At 38.5% G+C, this 17,239-nt stretch overlaps 1 protein-coding gene across 1 annotated transcript; it reads right to left on the bottom strand.

Annotated features, from left to right (window-relative positions):
* Window positions 1–2,873: 2,873 nt before the first annotated feature.
* Window positions 2,874–13,497, bottom strand: hcn3 (hyperpolarization activated cyclic nucleotide-gated potassium channel 3). Its single transcript, XM_072370304.1, has 7 exons — window positions 13,121–13,497; window positions 9,204–9,633; window positions 8,954–9,115; window positions 6,489–6,707; window positions 5,927–6,073; window positions 4,151–4,391; window positions 2,874–3,102 (listed from the first exon to the last, which is right to left on the bottom strand). The coding sequence occupies exons 1-7, from the start codon at window positions 13,444–13,446 to the stop codon at window positions 2,876–2,878; spliced, it is 1,752 nt and encodes a 583-aa protein (XP_072226405.1). The 5' UTR covers window positions 13,447–13,497; the 3' UTR covers window positions 2,874–2,875.
* Window positions 13,498–17,239: the final 3,742 nt, after the last annotated feature.

Genomic DNA, 17,239 nt, shown 5'->3' with positions numbered 1-17,239 from the left:
ACTGTGGAAAAAATATTTCATAACATCAGTCTGTCCTTACAGAAGGTCAGTGTGTAATTTATTTCGACTTGAATAAAATAAAAATGTACTTTTCTTGCAGGAATTTACAACTTTACCAGTTGTTATCATTTTTATGGGCCGCCTTTAAGTTTATTTAATTGCCAAAAAGAGGAGACGCGCACTGTTATGTACCCTACATGCTTGTACTGTTTTATAATAGTTTACAGCAGATTAACCTTTAGTAAAATACAGTTCATATTCTTATGAATAAACTATAGAATATAGCATTGATCAATATACTTTGTATTTTTAAGATGATACATGTCAGTGTATCTACTTTTTGTTTGTTTGTTTTAATAAACGATGTATTCACCAGTGTTGTGAGCATGTGTTCACATCTTTATAACATTTCTATAACTACGTTTTCCCTCAACCCTGGATCTCCCAATCAAATATGAAACATTAAAAAAGATATGAGCCTCTAAGACAAATGTCAAATGTCACTTTGTGGCATTAGATTGAAAAAACAAACAGCAGATGTCATGCAACATAAACAGGAAAGGAAATAGAAATAATAATAATAATTCAACACTTTTTTGTAGCATGTACCTTAAAAATGGAGCGAAATTGTTGTAACTGATGTCTTGCTTTCTCAGTTCAAGTAGAGGAAATTAATGATGGAATCACTCAATCATGAGAGAAAACGTACAGCTCGATCAAGAAAGATGTCCAATTGTCAGGTGACAATAAATGATGCACAACAAAAGAGATGACTAATCAAATGGGCAGAAACAGGAGTCAATGTTTGTGATCAAACTGTAAGAAACCAGCTGAAGGAAATGGAATTTAGAAAGTGCCTAATGAAAACCATCATTAACACATAAATATTAGAAAAATAAGGTGACAGTGGGCTAAAGAGAAGCCGTCATGGACAGTGGGTGATAGGATGGAAGTGATTATCAATGACAAATCAACCAACCTGCAGTAGACAAGGAACCTTTGTCTGGTGAAGGTCCAATGAAGCATATATGTTTGATTCCTCATTACTGAACGATTCCAATTTTTTCCTCTTTTTTTGTTTGGGAAAAAAAATGCATCATGAGCTGCAGAGACTTTAATGTTTTCACAAAGGCTGAATGTTCGGCTGCCAAATGCTGTAGTTTGGTGTCATTTGAGCGGTGATACCATTGTTTTCTTTGCCAGGGGTTGTATGTTCATACAGAGTACTTAAAGCATTTGCCTTTTTTTGTCTGGTATAATTTTGCCTATTTTTCTTAACAGTTATCTTTGTAACCTTCGCTGTTGTGTGTATGAGTTTGAGTGGTGTTGTGCCTTTTTGGTTTGTAGTTTGTCTCAGATATTTTTTCCATTATGGATGCGTACTGTATCCATCCTATACTTATTAAATCAGAAGCTAAGAAATCTATTGTTAAATAAATAAATAGATGAAAATTTTAAAAAATACATCAATGATATCTTGAAAGCAACTGCATAAGAAAACAACATATATTCATGCTTCAATGGCAGAAATATTCACATTTACATCAAATAATCAGAATGAGACTTTTTTACAAGAAAGTCCAAACAGACAGGATCTGAACATTTTGGTCAAAGCTGAACACATTAACAGGATTACAAAAGTATTATTGTGTGTGCACTTCTCTCAAAAAGTTTTTCTTTTCCATCAAATGTACAATAATGTGTAAAATACTTGCTTTATCAAATTTAGCTGAAAAAAATCACATAAGTTGAACTTTAAATCCCCATCAGGGGACTTTATGTTATCAGCATATTTAGTTAAAACAGCAACATCAGTTATAATGAAAATAATATTATCACAGCGGCCCTGAACTGGATTAAGCAGGTGTAGAAAACAGAAGGATAATAATAATAATAACAATAGTAAATAGCTTATAATATTAAGTGAAATCCATTACATTAATTCATAATGGTTGATGGCTATATTTACATACAATTAGCTGAGCCTTTGCTGCTTTCACAAAAATCAGTCCAAAATGCGACCTGCTTGTATGTATGATGTCTTCTAAAAAGCTTATTTGTTTGCAAGTAGGCTGTTTGAATTAATTGTATTTCTGCAGAAATAAAGATCTCTATCATAAATTCATTCTTCGAAATCAAAGAGCCTGCAAGAAGAATAGAATAACTAAGTAGGAGTTATAACAACTCTAGATTAGAGCAAAGGAAAATGTGTAAATCCAAACCATAGCACAAAGCTGCGATCCCATGTGTCTGTACAGTTAGAGCCCTTACATCATGGCAGCGTATCACCCGTACACATGGGCATTAACCCTCACTTGACGCAATCTACAGACCTGGGGGATGATTTGATTTAGAAAGCTGCATGATGTACGGCCAACTGGTGATCTTACACTGTTTGCTTTCAACAGCCTGTATGATTGATAGGATGGATAATCACAGGAGTGCTGCAGTACCAGAGAGTAGGCAGACTGTTAAAGTATAAGCAGCATTTACAAGTGGAAAAAATAGCACGCACAGTGGTTAAAAAGCATGAGTATTTGTGAGGAGAACAAAGGAAACCTTGTTAGAAGTCGATTCAGTTTGAAAACCATACAGTGGATCTGAGAGAACAATTTAAGAAGATCCAGCATCAAACAAGAGCAAATAGCTTTTTGAGATTCAAGTAACAAATTGAATTAACTGAAGGTGCAATATTTTTAACCAAGGGCAGCAGCAATGTGCTTATAAATAAAATGTATGGTCCCCATTTAGTTGTTCATCACTGTGCACTAAAGTCAGTAACAATCGCTCTGACTTGAATAGAAGAATCTTCGTTACGATGTGGAGTTCTGTCAGAAAAGGACAAATTTCTCTGGTTCTCTGGTCATGAGTCCCTTCATGAGTCCAATGGAAGTCCCTCAGACTCGGTTGTTGGAGGCTGATAACTGGGTCTGCGTGAAACCCGGTGCAGTCGGTCCACAGCCACACTCTCAAACGCCCTCCTCATCAGAGGATGCTCCTCCAGGACTTCGTTGAAATCGTCGACGCTCAGGGAGTAAAGACGGCAGTATGTCTCAGCCTTCACGGTAGCTGTGCGTCGTCCCTGAGTGAGCAGGCAGATCTCTAAACCCAGAAAAGGAGAAGTTTAACCATTAGCTGAGCTAAGCATGAAGGATAAAAACAAGAAAACTGGCAGAGATACCAGTATTGTACTGTTATTTTACAACGCATGTAACTTAACCTTATGGCGCATCACTGTATATTGGCTTACAGTAGGGTACAGTAGTAAGTTCTCCCAGCAATCATTTGTTATCATTGCATCAACTTAATGTGGAGGAAGATAAATTTTATTCCTTTCCTGCAACCTATAATATTTTTGCCTGTCTCTGTTCAGACAAAAGACACAGACCAGCATGGAGCTTCAAGACCAAATAGGAAAAAGCTCATTGTAAGTGAGGGATGAAGTTGATCCTATCCTATTATCATGTGTCCTGGATTGTACACTATCACTCTATTACTCATTGAACTTCAGAGGCTGCCTGAATCAAATTCAAGACACAAATGTTTGCCTACAGAGTGACTGTGGATTCCTCCAAGGATTGACGACTGACTCTGTCATCTCCTTGGTCAGTTAAGTCAGTCTCAATCCAGACAGGAGCTACGAAATGCTGTCAGAGTGGCGTTCCTCTCTAGCTAACATTGCCCAGTGCTACTGTGTTCATCCTCTTCCAAGCGTTCATCAGTAAATGTGTCTTTATGTGTTAATACACAACTCCAGGTCTAACCAATAATAATAAATGAATTATTAATTCAATTTGACATCAGTCCTGGTTTTTAAGATGTGACTTTGGAAGGAAATAACATAAAGAGGTATTCAAAGATAATAACTTTGCTTTTGAGAATCTATTTTTGATCATCTAAGAGCAAACATTAAAAAGAGAATATAAATATCAAGTGGACTGATGATGAACATGAGGAACGAGGCGGAATTGATGGTGTAATTACTACAGTGTAAATAAAATGGAACAAAGATGAGCTGGGACTCTAAAGAATTACGACTAAAGAGGATAAACAGTAGCATTAACAACAAGGAAAAAACCCAATCACAGAACGTCTCCTGAATTTTAACAGGTAGTTGTATGAAAATTAAGCAAGGTGGCATATGATTTACCCCCAAAATAAGCTCCATCGTTGAGCTGAATCTCCTTACAACCGCGTGGGATGATCGTGACAGTGCCATGCTGGATGAAGTACATCTTCCGACCCAGCGTTCCTTCTCGAATCACGAAGTCTCCTGGTTGGAAAACTTCGAAACGCAGCTTGGTCAGGATCACTGTCACAAAATGAGGGTCAGTATTGGCAAAGAGTGGCATGTTGGCTACCAGCCCACGACAATTATAGCTGACAATCTCCTGCATGAAGAAGAAAACAAGACATTCAGAAATCAGAAATGGTCGTCTGTTGATACGGATTACATTCATAAATAGGAAGGAGTTTGTGCATGCTTATTGGCTTAGTCATGGTAATTGATTAAGTTAATTGACTTTAATCCAAATGAATCATATACATTCAATATCCAACAGTCACCGTGGATTATTTTACCAGAGCAGTTGTTGACGAATGTTTTCGAGTAATTAAATTAATATCGATATCAAAATTCTATACCTGAACAAAAAATCTTCCCAAATTGAACTTCTATTTCTAGTTTTCACTTTAATTTGACAAACATTTGGTTCTATGTAGTCTTAACATGATTCTGTCCCATCGAGAAGTTATTTGGTTGTGTAAAAAAATTGCCACAGATTCTGCTTAATACAGTTTCAGTAATAATTCTACTATATATTTAATACTGACGTCGTAGTTGTCTGTGATTATGGTATCATTGACAAAAACAAAAAATACAGAAGCTTTGTAATAGTAGAATTTATGGTAAAGTCTCTTTATTAAGTGTTCCTAAAACAGTAGCTGGTACAGGGGTTAAAATATGAATTGAAATAAACAAATATGTTTGCTATAAAAAAAACTTTTGTTGAATGAAAATGTTGTGAAATGTTGTGAAAAACTTGTGGAGATTATCCCTGTGTTGGTTGCTATGGTGTTTAGCAGGTATGGAAAATGGATGGATGATCCTTGAAGTTTTGTGTATCTTTAGTGCTAACATCAACCCAAGAATAAGCAATTTGTGAATCATAAAAAGAAAAGAGTTTCCCAAAGCATCAAACAAACAAAAGCATTACTGGGTAGAGCTCTGGGATCATTTTATCTATTTATTTATGAATTTATTCATAGAGAAAGGAGTATAAGAGTTTGATCATTTGTTGTGGAACTGCCCTGCGGTTAAAAAAAAAAAAACAGTAAAAGAGAACCTGAAGACTGAGAATGTGGCATGTTTCTGCTAGAAAAAACATTTAACAATAGACTGTATTGATACAGATGGATCTATTGTCTATTAATTAATCTTTTTATGTCCAAATAAGATATTCAAAGATGATACTTTCAGGTTAAGAAAATTCCCGAGTTCACTTTACTTGATCATTTGCTGACAAATGATGAACTACAAATAGAATCACAGAAAAAAATGGTACGATACTCAATATTTTGCTATAGTGATTTATAGTATATCTATGCTGATTCACTAATACTAAAATTACTGATTCACCCTGAGCTGAAAGTGTCAGCTAACTGATTTGTTGACAGACGTAGCTGCTTTTTTCAATTCCTTTTAAAACTGAATATCTTAAAGGTTTGATTGTCGGTTGGAAAAGATTTATGGAAAACATCACGCTGAAATTTTTGATTTTCTGACATTTCCAATAGATGAATAATGATAACAACTGCGACTGCTATTCCCCAACTACTCTCCGCCTTATTATCTATGGTCATTTTCAAGGATTTGAGAAAATAAAAGACAGAAATGGGAGGAAAAACTGAGCTCCAAATCACCCACCTCCCTCAGTGGATCACTGAGCTCTCCGAGGATGCTGTCCTCATCAAACATCTTGCCTTGAAATCGCTGCTCGTAATAATCATGAATCCTTTGTCTTACATCCGCTGGCAGTTTATGGAAGGACATATACTGCTCCACTTGCTTATACTGAAAAACATTTGTGCAAAACACATTGTGGGTGACCCTTATGAGGATGCAATCAACATTTTCATATCAGATGTAACAGTTAGTCACATTTTCAACCATGTGTTTGCTGAATTATTCCACAGTTTCAGTAATTCCATTTGTTTTGCGCTTTCTTCCATTTTAAGTGGATTAAAAACTCATTTTCAATAGCCATCAACAGACAGTGATCCAAAACAAAGGTGCCATTTGTCATCATCTGCTCAGCTTTATGAAAATACCCTGGAAACAATCACAGTACGGCCACAAAATCTATTAGATAATACATATATTCATATCTGGCATAGTGTCCTGGAATAAAGGACAAACAAGTAAGCAAGCCTAGGATATGAGACATGGCTCATATTAAACTGTTTCAGGTCAGAGTAGAGGTGATTACCTTCTCTTGATACTGTCGATGTGATGCATCCAAGGACTGGACCAGATTAGTTGCGTGACCCAGGAACATGGCATAGCAGGTGGCGCCAATAACCATGCTGGTCATGGTGAGCCAAACATCACTGATGCCCTCGGGAGGGTGAGCACCATATCCAATACATAACATGTGACTCATGGCCATAAACAGGGAGTAAGAGTACTGTAAGTGCCAGGTAGAATTCTGAAACAATAGAGTAAAAAACAGAGGATATGAGACAGGACACAGCAATGCGGTCATGAAAAGGTTATATATAATGTACACAGAGAATGAATAATTAATTATTTGCATGTTTGGAAAAGTAGACGGTAACTCTGGTGACAGCAGTGAAAAAAAATATAAGTGAGAGGCCTCAAATCAAAAATTCACGAGAACACGATAATAAACTGTGATCACGTCTCAGTGACGTGAAACCACAAGATACAAGTCTAATATCTGTTGTGCTCACAATACTGGGTGAGCTGTGTACCATCGGGCTATCATCAAGAATGAAGCGTGGATGAATTTAACTTTACTTAAATCTTGGAATGATTTATCATGATGTCTTAGCACAGTGCAATCTTTAATAAAGCACTCTTAATTGGGCTGGTTATAAAAAGGGTGTAAACGCAAGCAATTTATGGACTTGGACAAGTCGTTCTTCATAATGTTTGACCCCAGACTGCAACTTGTGGCCATCCAATAAGTAGTTGCAGAAATGCTGTTTTCACAAATGCTCAGCGGTCCTAAAGTGTTCTCAAGGTGTTTTAGAGGTGTGGCATGACAGAATACAAATGTCCACTGCACATGCTTCAAACTTCTTGCAGATATTTTCCGTGCAGCCACCAAGTAAAATATCAGTTCGATCAGTGGTGGAGACAATGTGTTAATGTAGCAGCATATCTTTAGTAGCATTTACGTCAATTAGTGAGAGACGCTTCTTTAAACTTTTTCAGCAGAAAATCTTCCATTGTAAAGTGTGTGAAAAGCAACTGCAGAATATCTCTGGACCACACTGCCCCCATGCACACTCTCCTGGAACCTCTGTGGTGTTAATGAGTGAGAATGACTGTGCTCAAACACTTTTGACTCTTCAGCTTTTCTATGCTAGCAAAAAGTTGACAATGGGCTGCTAATGTTTGCTGAACTCTCTTTCATCAGCTTCAAGAAGACACAAGCTGGTGGGAAAGATTTTGTAAGTGTTTAATATGAAACAAAATCTATCCATTTATACTTTGAATATCTTAAGCTCACCAAGTCCAAATCAGATCCTCTCTGTTTTATAAAGAAAAAGACTAATCGTAGAAAGCACCAGGTCATGCGTGTTTCCCCTGAGATTTATGCACATTTTGGGAAAAGGGTGAAGGGTCTTATGATCTTCTTTTTACAGCACATAATTGGAACCTGAAACCATGTTATCCAGCTTGGTCTATACTTAATTCAACATAGGCTGTATTTGTAAGGGGGGCTGCACAGTGGTGTGGTGTTCAGCACCATCACCTCACAGCAAGAGGGTTCCAGGTTCAATCCCCACCTGGGGCCCCCCTGTGTGGAGTTTGCATGTTCTCCCCGTGTATGTGTGGGTTCTCTCCGGGTACTCCAGCTTCCTCCCACCATCCAAAAACATGCATGTTAGGTTAATTGGTGACTCTAAATTGTCCTTAGGAGTGAGTGTGAGCATGTGGTTGTTTGTCTCTATGTGGCCCTGTGATGGACTGACAACCTGTCCAGGGTGTACCCCACCTTTCACCCAATAGCTGGGATAGCCCCCCCCACAACCCAATTGACAGTATAGAAAATGGATGGATGAGAAGATGAATTTACTTTTCAAAGAGCTGGAATAGCTGTTTAATTTGCCTTGCTTACAGAATAACAACTATGCAGCTGCAGCATAACTGTCACCAGTCAGGATTTTATGATGCATTTCTCACTCACAGAATCATAACAGATTGCTGTGAATTTGACAAAAAGCCCCTGTATGACTCAGATCATGAAAAGTAGGGTTCTATTTAACAGAGGTTATTAGCAAGGATCACATCTCCCAAATTAAATAAAAAATAAACGTTCTTTGAACATGAAATGTATTGGTAGTATCTCTCAGAGGAGGTGACAGCACCTTACTTGGGGAAGGCTTCAAGATAGATTTACCATGATGTCTGTGGTTAGCAGACCCCCAAGATACCCTAAGAGATAGATAGAGGAGAGAGGAGAGCAGGTGGGGCATGGAAATTGAGAACAAGCAGGTGTGCAGGGCAGGAAAGAATCTGAAGATGCATGGAGAAGGAGGTTCTGCAGTGTGGTTCTGCTCAAGCATGTCAGCTAAGATGATCTCTGAATGTGAGAGGGGTATTGATTCTCTTATTTAAGTGTTTTTTCAATATATTGAACTATTCCTTGAAAAAGAAGAATTCCATGGACATTTAACTGTATTTTGATTAACATATACTCACCACCATATTGTTTTTAGATACCCAACATTCTGGAGGAAAGTCCTGCAGCATTGGCACCATGAAGGTCATGCAGCCATCCCAGTGGCACAACAGCAGCATCATGCCGATTAAGTTGACTATACGCACCACAGCACTGGCAAGGTCATAAGTCATGTGGCAAATCTGTCAAAGGAAAATATAGATTTGGAAAAAATGCTGATATTGATGAATATCTTATATCTAAGTCTCGTTTTCAATCTTGCCCCTTTACCTCTTCCCACTGGTGAATATATCGGATGAGGCGAGACAGCCGGAGAAGACGAAGTAAGCTGAGAATTTTAGTGAAACGCACAATGCGAAGAGCGCGGGCGGTGCGGTACACGTCAGAAGACTCATGCCGGGACTCCAGATCAACAATAAGAAAGATGTAGTCGACTGGGATGGAGGAGATGAAATCTACCAGGAACCATGTACGGAGGTATTGCATGCGGATTTTTTTGGGGTCCAGGATGATGTGACTGTCCTCTGAGAAGATTCCTGTGCGGAAGTTGAAAAGCAGGTCCATGAGGAAGAGAGTATCAGACAGGACGTTGAAGGTGATCCAGGGCATGGTGTTCTGATCTTCAAAGAAGGTGATTCCCCAGGGCAAAATTACCAGATTGCTCATCATCAACAGGAGCATCACAATGTCCCAGTAAAACCTGGACAGAACAGGAGAGGGCGGTGCAGTCAGATTTGTGACACGGTGTCGAGACCCTGAAGGTTTGCATTTTCTATTTGCTTGAACACATTAACTTGACAAAATTGTTTTACATTTTTTGTCAGTCCCAAAGACCAAGCAAAGATTCTATTCTGGAGACAACAATTTTGATCAGGTACTTCACTAGTTCACACATATTTGAATGACTTACTGAGGTTAAGCAGTTATATGCAGAAAAAGTTTGAAATTGCAGTGAAACGGTCTGAATAATTCTTCATATAATGAGTAAATGCATAATGTCCAGCAGTGTCAGCCTAACCACATAAGTTTTACTGTAGTGTTTAACTTATATGAGTTGGACAGAGGGACCTGACTCCAACATTTTCAGCAGGTTTGTTGCTGCAGGCCCTGAATTATCCAGATAATGACATACAACCTATAAGCTTGGCTTTCACTCCATTTTCACTATTGCATTTCTACCGTTAGCGTTTATCTGATATCACTATTAAAATGTACTCGTAAGGGGATGTCAAAAACGACAAATCTGCTGTTGAAGAGAAGTTTTTAATTTTTAAATGACCTTTTAAAAGTGGGTATTGCTGCCTTCTACTTGTGTTTTTTTTTCTTTGCAGACGGTCACTTGAGCTCTGGTGCATCCACCTGTTAGTGGTTCTTGAGATGCTTCCAAAACTTGACTTGAGTCCACCTCTTCCTGGATAAATTCAATGGAAAAACTGGAAGGGACACCTATCTACATAAGATCAAAGAATTGGGGATGTATGTCAGAGTGGAAACCAGCTATGGTAGAGAGAAGTGTCTGCAGATATGTGGTACCACACTGAATTAAGGTTAAAATATTTGGAAGGATAACAGAACATTTCTGGAGGATTCAAAGCTCCAAAAAAGCGCAGCATATGTATTTGATTATAAAATTAAATATATGTGGAACCAACAATAGAAATCCCAGATCTCGCAGACAGGTAACTAAAAATCTAACAGTCACTGTGAATGAGACCCAGAGTTCTTCTTTGGAGATGGGAGAACCGTACTAAAGGAGGACTGTAGATCTCAACCGTTCAGGCTTTAATGATAGAGTGGCCAGAACAAAGCTTTTTCTCACTCACAGGCCCATGACAGCTTGCTGTTAATTCAACGAGAAGCACCTGAATGACGAGCAGGTCTCTGATTATAAGATGCAAATATGAACGATGGAATCAAATATGATGATCGTATCATCGGTCAGTGGGGACACTTTTCTGTGACTAGTGCTATGGTTTTACATGAAAACCAGAAGCCTACCTTCAGGAAAACATAAGAATCACTTGAGGAAAACTTTGTGAAAGTCCTGAACTGTACAAAGTTTTATGCAATGAGAACATTTAATACTGACGTCATAACATAACACAACATAAAACACTTTTTCCACATGAATCACATTTAGTTTTTGGTGATGACCGTGTACGTTTGTAAATTCTGTCAACTTCATTATTATTATCACTTATCTGTTATTATCACTTTGTCCTTTTTAGCTAAGTTAACACAGGCGCTTCTTATCAGCTGATTACATTCATTTAATGAATGATTCATGATTCACTGATTCATGTCAGTGCTTTTTTGGTGACCCAGTCTGAGACCAAACATGATCCCAGTAAAGCATCTCTGGATGACCTAAAAATGCCGGTGCACTAATGATACCCATCCATCATGGTTATACTAGAAAGTTTCCTTAAAGGACCATGAAACTTTAATTCTGTGCACATTTACAGTCTGTCTACATCATATCACATCCAAACAGGATTGAATTGGTCTGTCAACAGGTGTGAATGGGTTAAAAGGGTACAGAAGTCAAATTAAAGTTGCAAAGTTTGAAACAGCCACTAAGGTCAGCTGAACTCATCCCATTATGGGGACAGATTGAGGGAGTGACCCTTATTCTCGTAACGGCTTCTGTCACAAGAGAAACCCCTCACATTAAAAATGAATGCAGTTTGTTCCTCTGTCATTGGGGATGTACTTCCATAAAGGCAATTAACAAAAGAAAGTATCACTATGTCATGTGTCATGTGTGAGAACGCTGAACTTTGGGCTGCACACAGCTTCACTCATCATTGTCTTCTTTAGCTCATGCACATCATCTTACCCCATATGTCTCAAGTATCTCTTATACACCAAGGGTGCACAGTTAGGATTTCCTTACAGATTGTTTACATCAGTTGTCAATCACTTTGCTCTCTCTCTGGCTCTCAGTCACTCTTTCATCACTCTGGCACAGTAACAGAATATCAACTGGACTATTTTGAACTACTGCCACACTCCAGTGAGTGCAACATGAAGCCAATCAGTGGGGATACAAAAGCAGATGATTGGCCTTTTTATTCTCATTCATGTTCCTTCAATCGTTCGGATTTATGTTGTCAGTGTCAGCACACTGGTTTACATGACTATTTATCATCACATGTCATGTTACAACGGATTAGAGGCTATTTCCTGCTGCCTATAATGACCCCAAAGACTCAGACAGCAGTTTATTTGAGTAGACGCATAAACTTGTGAACTTAGTGTGTGAGAGAAGCAACTTTTCTGCTTTTTTTTTTTAAATCCATGCACACAGCCAGTCAATCAGTCATTTCTAACTATTGGATCACTCACAAAGTCATTGTCATGATAAATTCCTGCAAAAACACGTTTTAACCGTCATGCGTATCATTATGATTATGAGCATCAAATTTATTGGCTTTATAGTGAATCTATGGAGCTAAAGAGAGAAGCTGACTGTCCTTAAATCTTAAGCAAAAAAACTTGGAATGAATGTGCCGATCTGACCTGTCAATTTTAAAGAGGAAGTTGGACCACAAGGTTCCAGGAGAGCGGGATCTCTGTAATCTGCCCATCAGCTGTCTGTGTATTATTGCATAATAGAGCAAGATGGGAATTATAGGGATTCTTACGGGTGATAATCCCCATGCACGGGTTTATCCTCTCTGTCTGGCATAGTCTGATGCTTAAGAATTGTTTAAATTTGATACCAGCTATTGTTAACGACCCCACAGACAGATTTCTTGAGCATCACTGTTCAGATGTTGCTTAGCAACAAAAAGAGAATCAAATTCTCCAAAAGGGAGGCCAAGCTAAACTCAAACTATTGGATGTTTTTCAATTTGAGTAATAGTTTAATTGGTAAGGATCAATGAATGTTGTTTTCCTCATAAACAGGAAGAGGGGGAACAGGAGGGAGTGGTATGTATTAATCCAGATGATCTTGTCCTATATACTGTATCATTAATCAAATCCCTTCATCGCCTTATCATGTGCTAGGAACTGTGACATCAGCTGCTGTCCTTGGAAAACAGGATGTGAGTCCTCAGTCAAAGACTGTTTTCTCCAGACTTTGCACAAGAAAATGTTGCCAAAACTTTCTCACACACATCATTGAAACAGAGGGTAGAATTAAATTGTGGAGTTGGACAATCACCCAAACTTGTGGTTACCTGAAGTCACTGTAGGGGTGGATGATCCACACTCCAAAGCTCTTGACCCTTTCCTGCTCAGCAGCAACCCCCTTCTGGCTGCCAAACATGCGCAGGGAGAACTTATTGACCCCCGGCTGCAGCATAGAGCCGAACTTCTTCTGGAAGTAGGTGGACTGGTCCTGAATTAGCTCATCGATGCCGCCTTCCCCCTCTTCGTCAGTGTCCTGCAGGCCATCGGGGTCTGCCGTGTAGTCATCGTTGTGGGTCTTGACCAGGGAGAAGAGTGTCCTGGTAACATCGCTCCTCTTGTCTGTCTTTGGTGAGGGGGTTCCAGGGGGGGTCATCTTCTGGGAACTACTTTTCCACCTGGAGAAGCGGAGGCTGCTCCAGCTGCGGTACCTGGAAGTCTCTGGTTTGTTAGCTGCAGTTGAGATTTCACCAATGGCCTTCTGATCGTCCATACTCCTTGAGGGGCTTGTCATTTCAACACCTTGCTCTTGAAATTCAGCGAAACGGAGGGCTTTACCTTCTCTTCAATTTTTCTGGTTGGGTCTGTAAGATGTAAGGCTCACTTTCCACTCAAGTTTGCTGCAAATGTCATTTCTCATGTAAGCTCCAATGCTACAGAAATTAAATTAAAAAACAAAACTTAAAGCAAAACTAAAGAAATAAAAAAGTCATGCAGTAAGCTACTCACAGAATAAAAACAGCAATGAGTGGGTGACCAAGAAGTCACAATTAGCTCTGTGCAAAATGCCACATATGCATTCCAAGTCTTGATATGTTGTAATGATATACATGTGATAAAAGAAAAACAAATGCCCCACAACAGTTCTCACAATCCAGAAAAAGTTGTAGGGTCCATTTAAAACTTCTGGTGATGAATTAATTCAGCAGCGCGGAAAAACACAAACTTCAGCCGCAGCTGCGTCGGCCTCCAGTCTGACCGGGAGAGGACGGACGCAAATGGACAGAGGGTTCAGTAGCCTTCAATAATCGGCTTTTCGGCATAGCTGCGTCCACTCACCTCCTCCTCCTCGGTGGTGGGAGCGCCCTCCCCTCCTGAGGCGGGTCCCAAGGTGATGCAGCTTTAGCGCAGCTTGTGTTGCGCATGCAAGACGGAAAGCGTCCAGCTCAGCAAGAACCGAAACCTAATCAATTTACTCATTACCGATCTGGTTTCTTTCTGAACTAAAGAGAGGTTCAATTAAATTATAACTAAACAGTTCCTACGGGAAGAGTCACCTTTGGTCCAAAAACATGTGAGTGGTCGATTTAAAACAGTAATATAGCCCACTAATCCATTTCTATGCAATTCCAAAATACCCAGAGCACAGATTTATGACAGCTTGAAAATGTCAGGGGTTAATCCATTTACCAGTGGTAATTCATGTTTGTTTGTTTTTTTGTAAGACTATCTGATAAAGTTACATGGAGAGAATTGCTGCAAATATACAATAAAATAAATATAAATATAAAAATCTTTTTTCAAATTCAAGCTTTACATTCTTACCTTCATATATGTGTGTATGTATGTATATATATACATGTTTGTATATATGTATTTATTTAATTTTGTATTAAAATCAAACTGTAAGGTTACTATAAGGGCAATTAGAGGGAGAAAGGGTATGAATAAATAAGTTTTGCTTCTTCATACCCCTTTTCAGACAATTTGCATGAATTAATGTCATATCTGGTATGACATAGTATAAATACTTACAAGGTTTTTCAATTGGAAATTTTGTTTATATTGTTAGTTTCTATTTATGTTCAAATTTATATTTGAATATGTGATGAGATGTTGAGTTTATGCTGGTGAATATGTATATGTTGTTTGGGATTGTTCGTTTTGTAACTACTGTTTTTGTCTGAAATAAATAAATAAATTCATTCATTCATTCAAAACGCGATGAAGGACGCAACAGAAGTAAAGGTCTTATTAGGCTGTGCATGACTGGGACTTTCCAGATCGCATGATTTTTATACTTTATTCATATACTATTTAGAAACTATCCCTTGGCCATGCAACCTTTGCAAGTGTCCTATACTCAGCAACTGAAAAGCGGCTGTCTGGATTTCTGGGTCATTGCTTCAGCCGTTTTCCTTGTTCAAGTTTCGAATTTTGAAGTCACTCAAACAGTAAATTATCAACCATTTAAGCAACATGTCATTAGTGTGAGCTCTTTTGCGTACTGCAGAATTGAAAAATGAGTGCATTGAAAACGTTACCTGCAGCAAGACTGAAGTCACTGATATAAAGGAGCATTAAATAAAGCCAGAATTGCAGCTGCTACGAGCCATCCCTCATTTCTTCATATTCTGCGGCTTTCTTGTAATCTTTTAAAAACTGTCTTGAGCAACAGTTCTCCAGGCTTACTGAAGGTGCCTTTCACTCATTTTCAGTCCAGTCCATACACGACCATTTTCAGAGGACTGTGTTTTGTTTTTTTTGTTGATGTTGTATGTTAAACCACCAAAGAATGACCTACGACTCATTCAAGCATAAAAAGTTTTGAAACCTCAAAACCAACTAGAAAAGAAAAATTAGCTTTTTTAAAAAGAATTCCAACCAACTTTTTAAAAAATCTGATGGCTTCAAAAATTTAAAATCACGGCATGGATGAGTAGAAAAGTGAGACCGCTGAGACATGTAGAGGGGAGGAATTTAACTTTGTGTTCTACATTCAGTTTCTGCTGGTTGTTTCTTATAGAAATATGTAGTTTCGTGATCCTCAGGCAAACGGGAGTTCTGCGACTTTCAATTTTTCATGTGCAGTTGATAGTTGAATACATTGTATTTATGAGTCACAAAATGCACCTTAAAGTACAGTAAAGATGAAAAATATAGTTTAATTGTATAAAAGTTGTAAAAAAGGTTGTGTATTAAGTTTTCAACTGACACGAGTTGTGTGTGACAGCTTAGAACTGACAGAAGTTTAAAAGTAAAAACAGAAAAGACAAAAAAAACCCGTCCGACCTTCATCATATAAAAATGACTAAATTTAACCCAAATGCATCAAACATTTCATGAGTCTTTAACAGGAATAACTTCATAAACATGATAACCTATGTGGCACTTGAAAAGCGCTCTGTGGAGCTGCAGCCTCGCTCGCTGACCCTCTTTTCACTGGGTGCTGGTACTGTTGCCACATAATTCCCTGAAAGACAGAAAATTGTATTATTATCATCAAACATTTTTTGTGAAATTTCTGAATGAGTTTGATTTGTTTTGGAGACTCACTTTTTTTTTGGGTTGTCCTTGATATAATTACATATCTGCGAGTACTGCGTCAGTTGGGCTTTCAAAGTGTCAATCTCCTTCTGCCAGAGACCAGACTCGGCTTTAAGGTCATCTGAATGACAAAGAAAGTGTTTCAGACTTAAACTGTAATTCTTGTGCTGCACCACATGGTGGCAGCTGAGTGGAAGGACAGGGTTGAGGGTTTTGTACCTGCGACCTTCTTGTTTGCTGTGTCTGTGGACTCCACCTCTTCTTTTTTGGTTTTCTACAACAGCATGGGAGAAATGTTGGACTTTAAGATGGGCTGGGACTCTGTTACACACAAAAATACATCTACTTTCTTTATCAGAAGCTCCGATTCCATATAACTTCACAAAACATGTTAAAGCATGATACCTGTGAGAGCTAGTTACTGTCATGAGAAAGATTTGCCTTTTGAAAAACATGAAAAGAGCAAAGATTCGATCCTATCTGAAACGGTGTCTGTTAATTAAGTTGATACACTCAAGTGGCACATGAATCATTTTGTAATAACGTAGGAAAAACACCTTAAATGTGTCGCACCTTTGACTTGATCACAGTGGAAACAGCGGTTTCATGGGCTAAGTGACAACAACTGAAGCTTCTTTGAAGGTGACATTTGGAACTTTTTCAAACATTTAAACCTCTGACTGATGACTGAAGTGTGTGACGCCATATATACACCCACCGATATATGTTCAGACATCGTATCATTCTTGCTATGATTTGAAGGCAACTGAAATCTAAAGGAAGACGTGAGCTGAAAGGTTGGGGAGTGTTAAGGTGGAGCGAGCACGCCCTTTAACGGCAGCTGCTTGGAGTATCAAAAAGTTGAGGATGACGTGTTTGCTTATTCAGCAGTTTCCATCATC

Source organism: Leuresthes tenuis, unplaced genomic scaffold (genome assembly GCF_036924035.1).
Source record: "Leuresthes tenuis unplaced genomic scaffold, fLeuTen1.0.hap1 SCAF_18, whole genome shotgun sequence".
NCBI lineage: Eukaryota > Metazoa > Chordata > Actinopteri > Atheriniformes > Atherinopsidae > Leuresthes > Leuresthes tenuis.
This window is presented reverse-complemented; position numbering and strand designations above follow the sequence as displayed.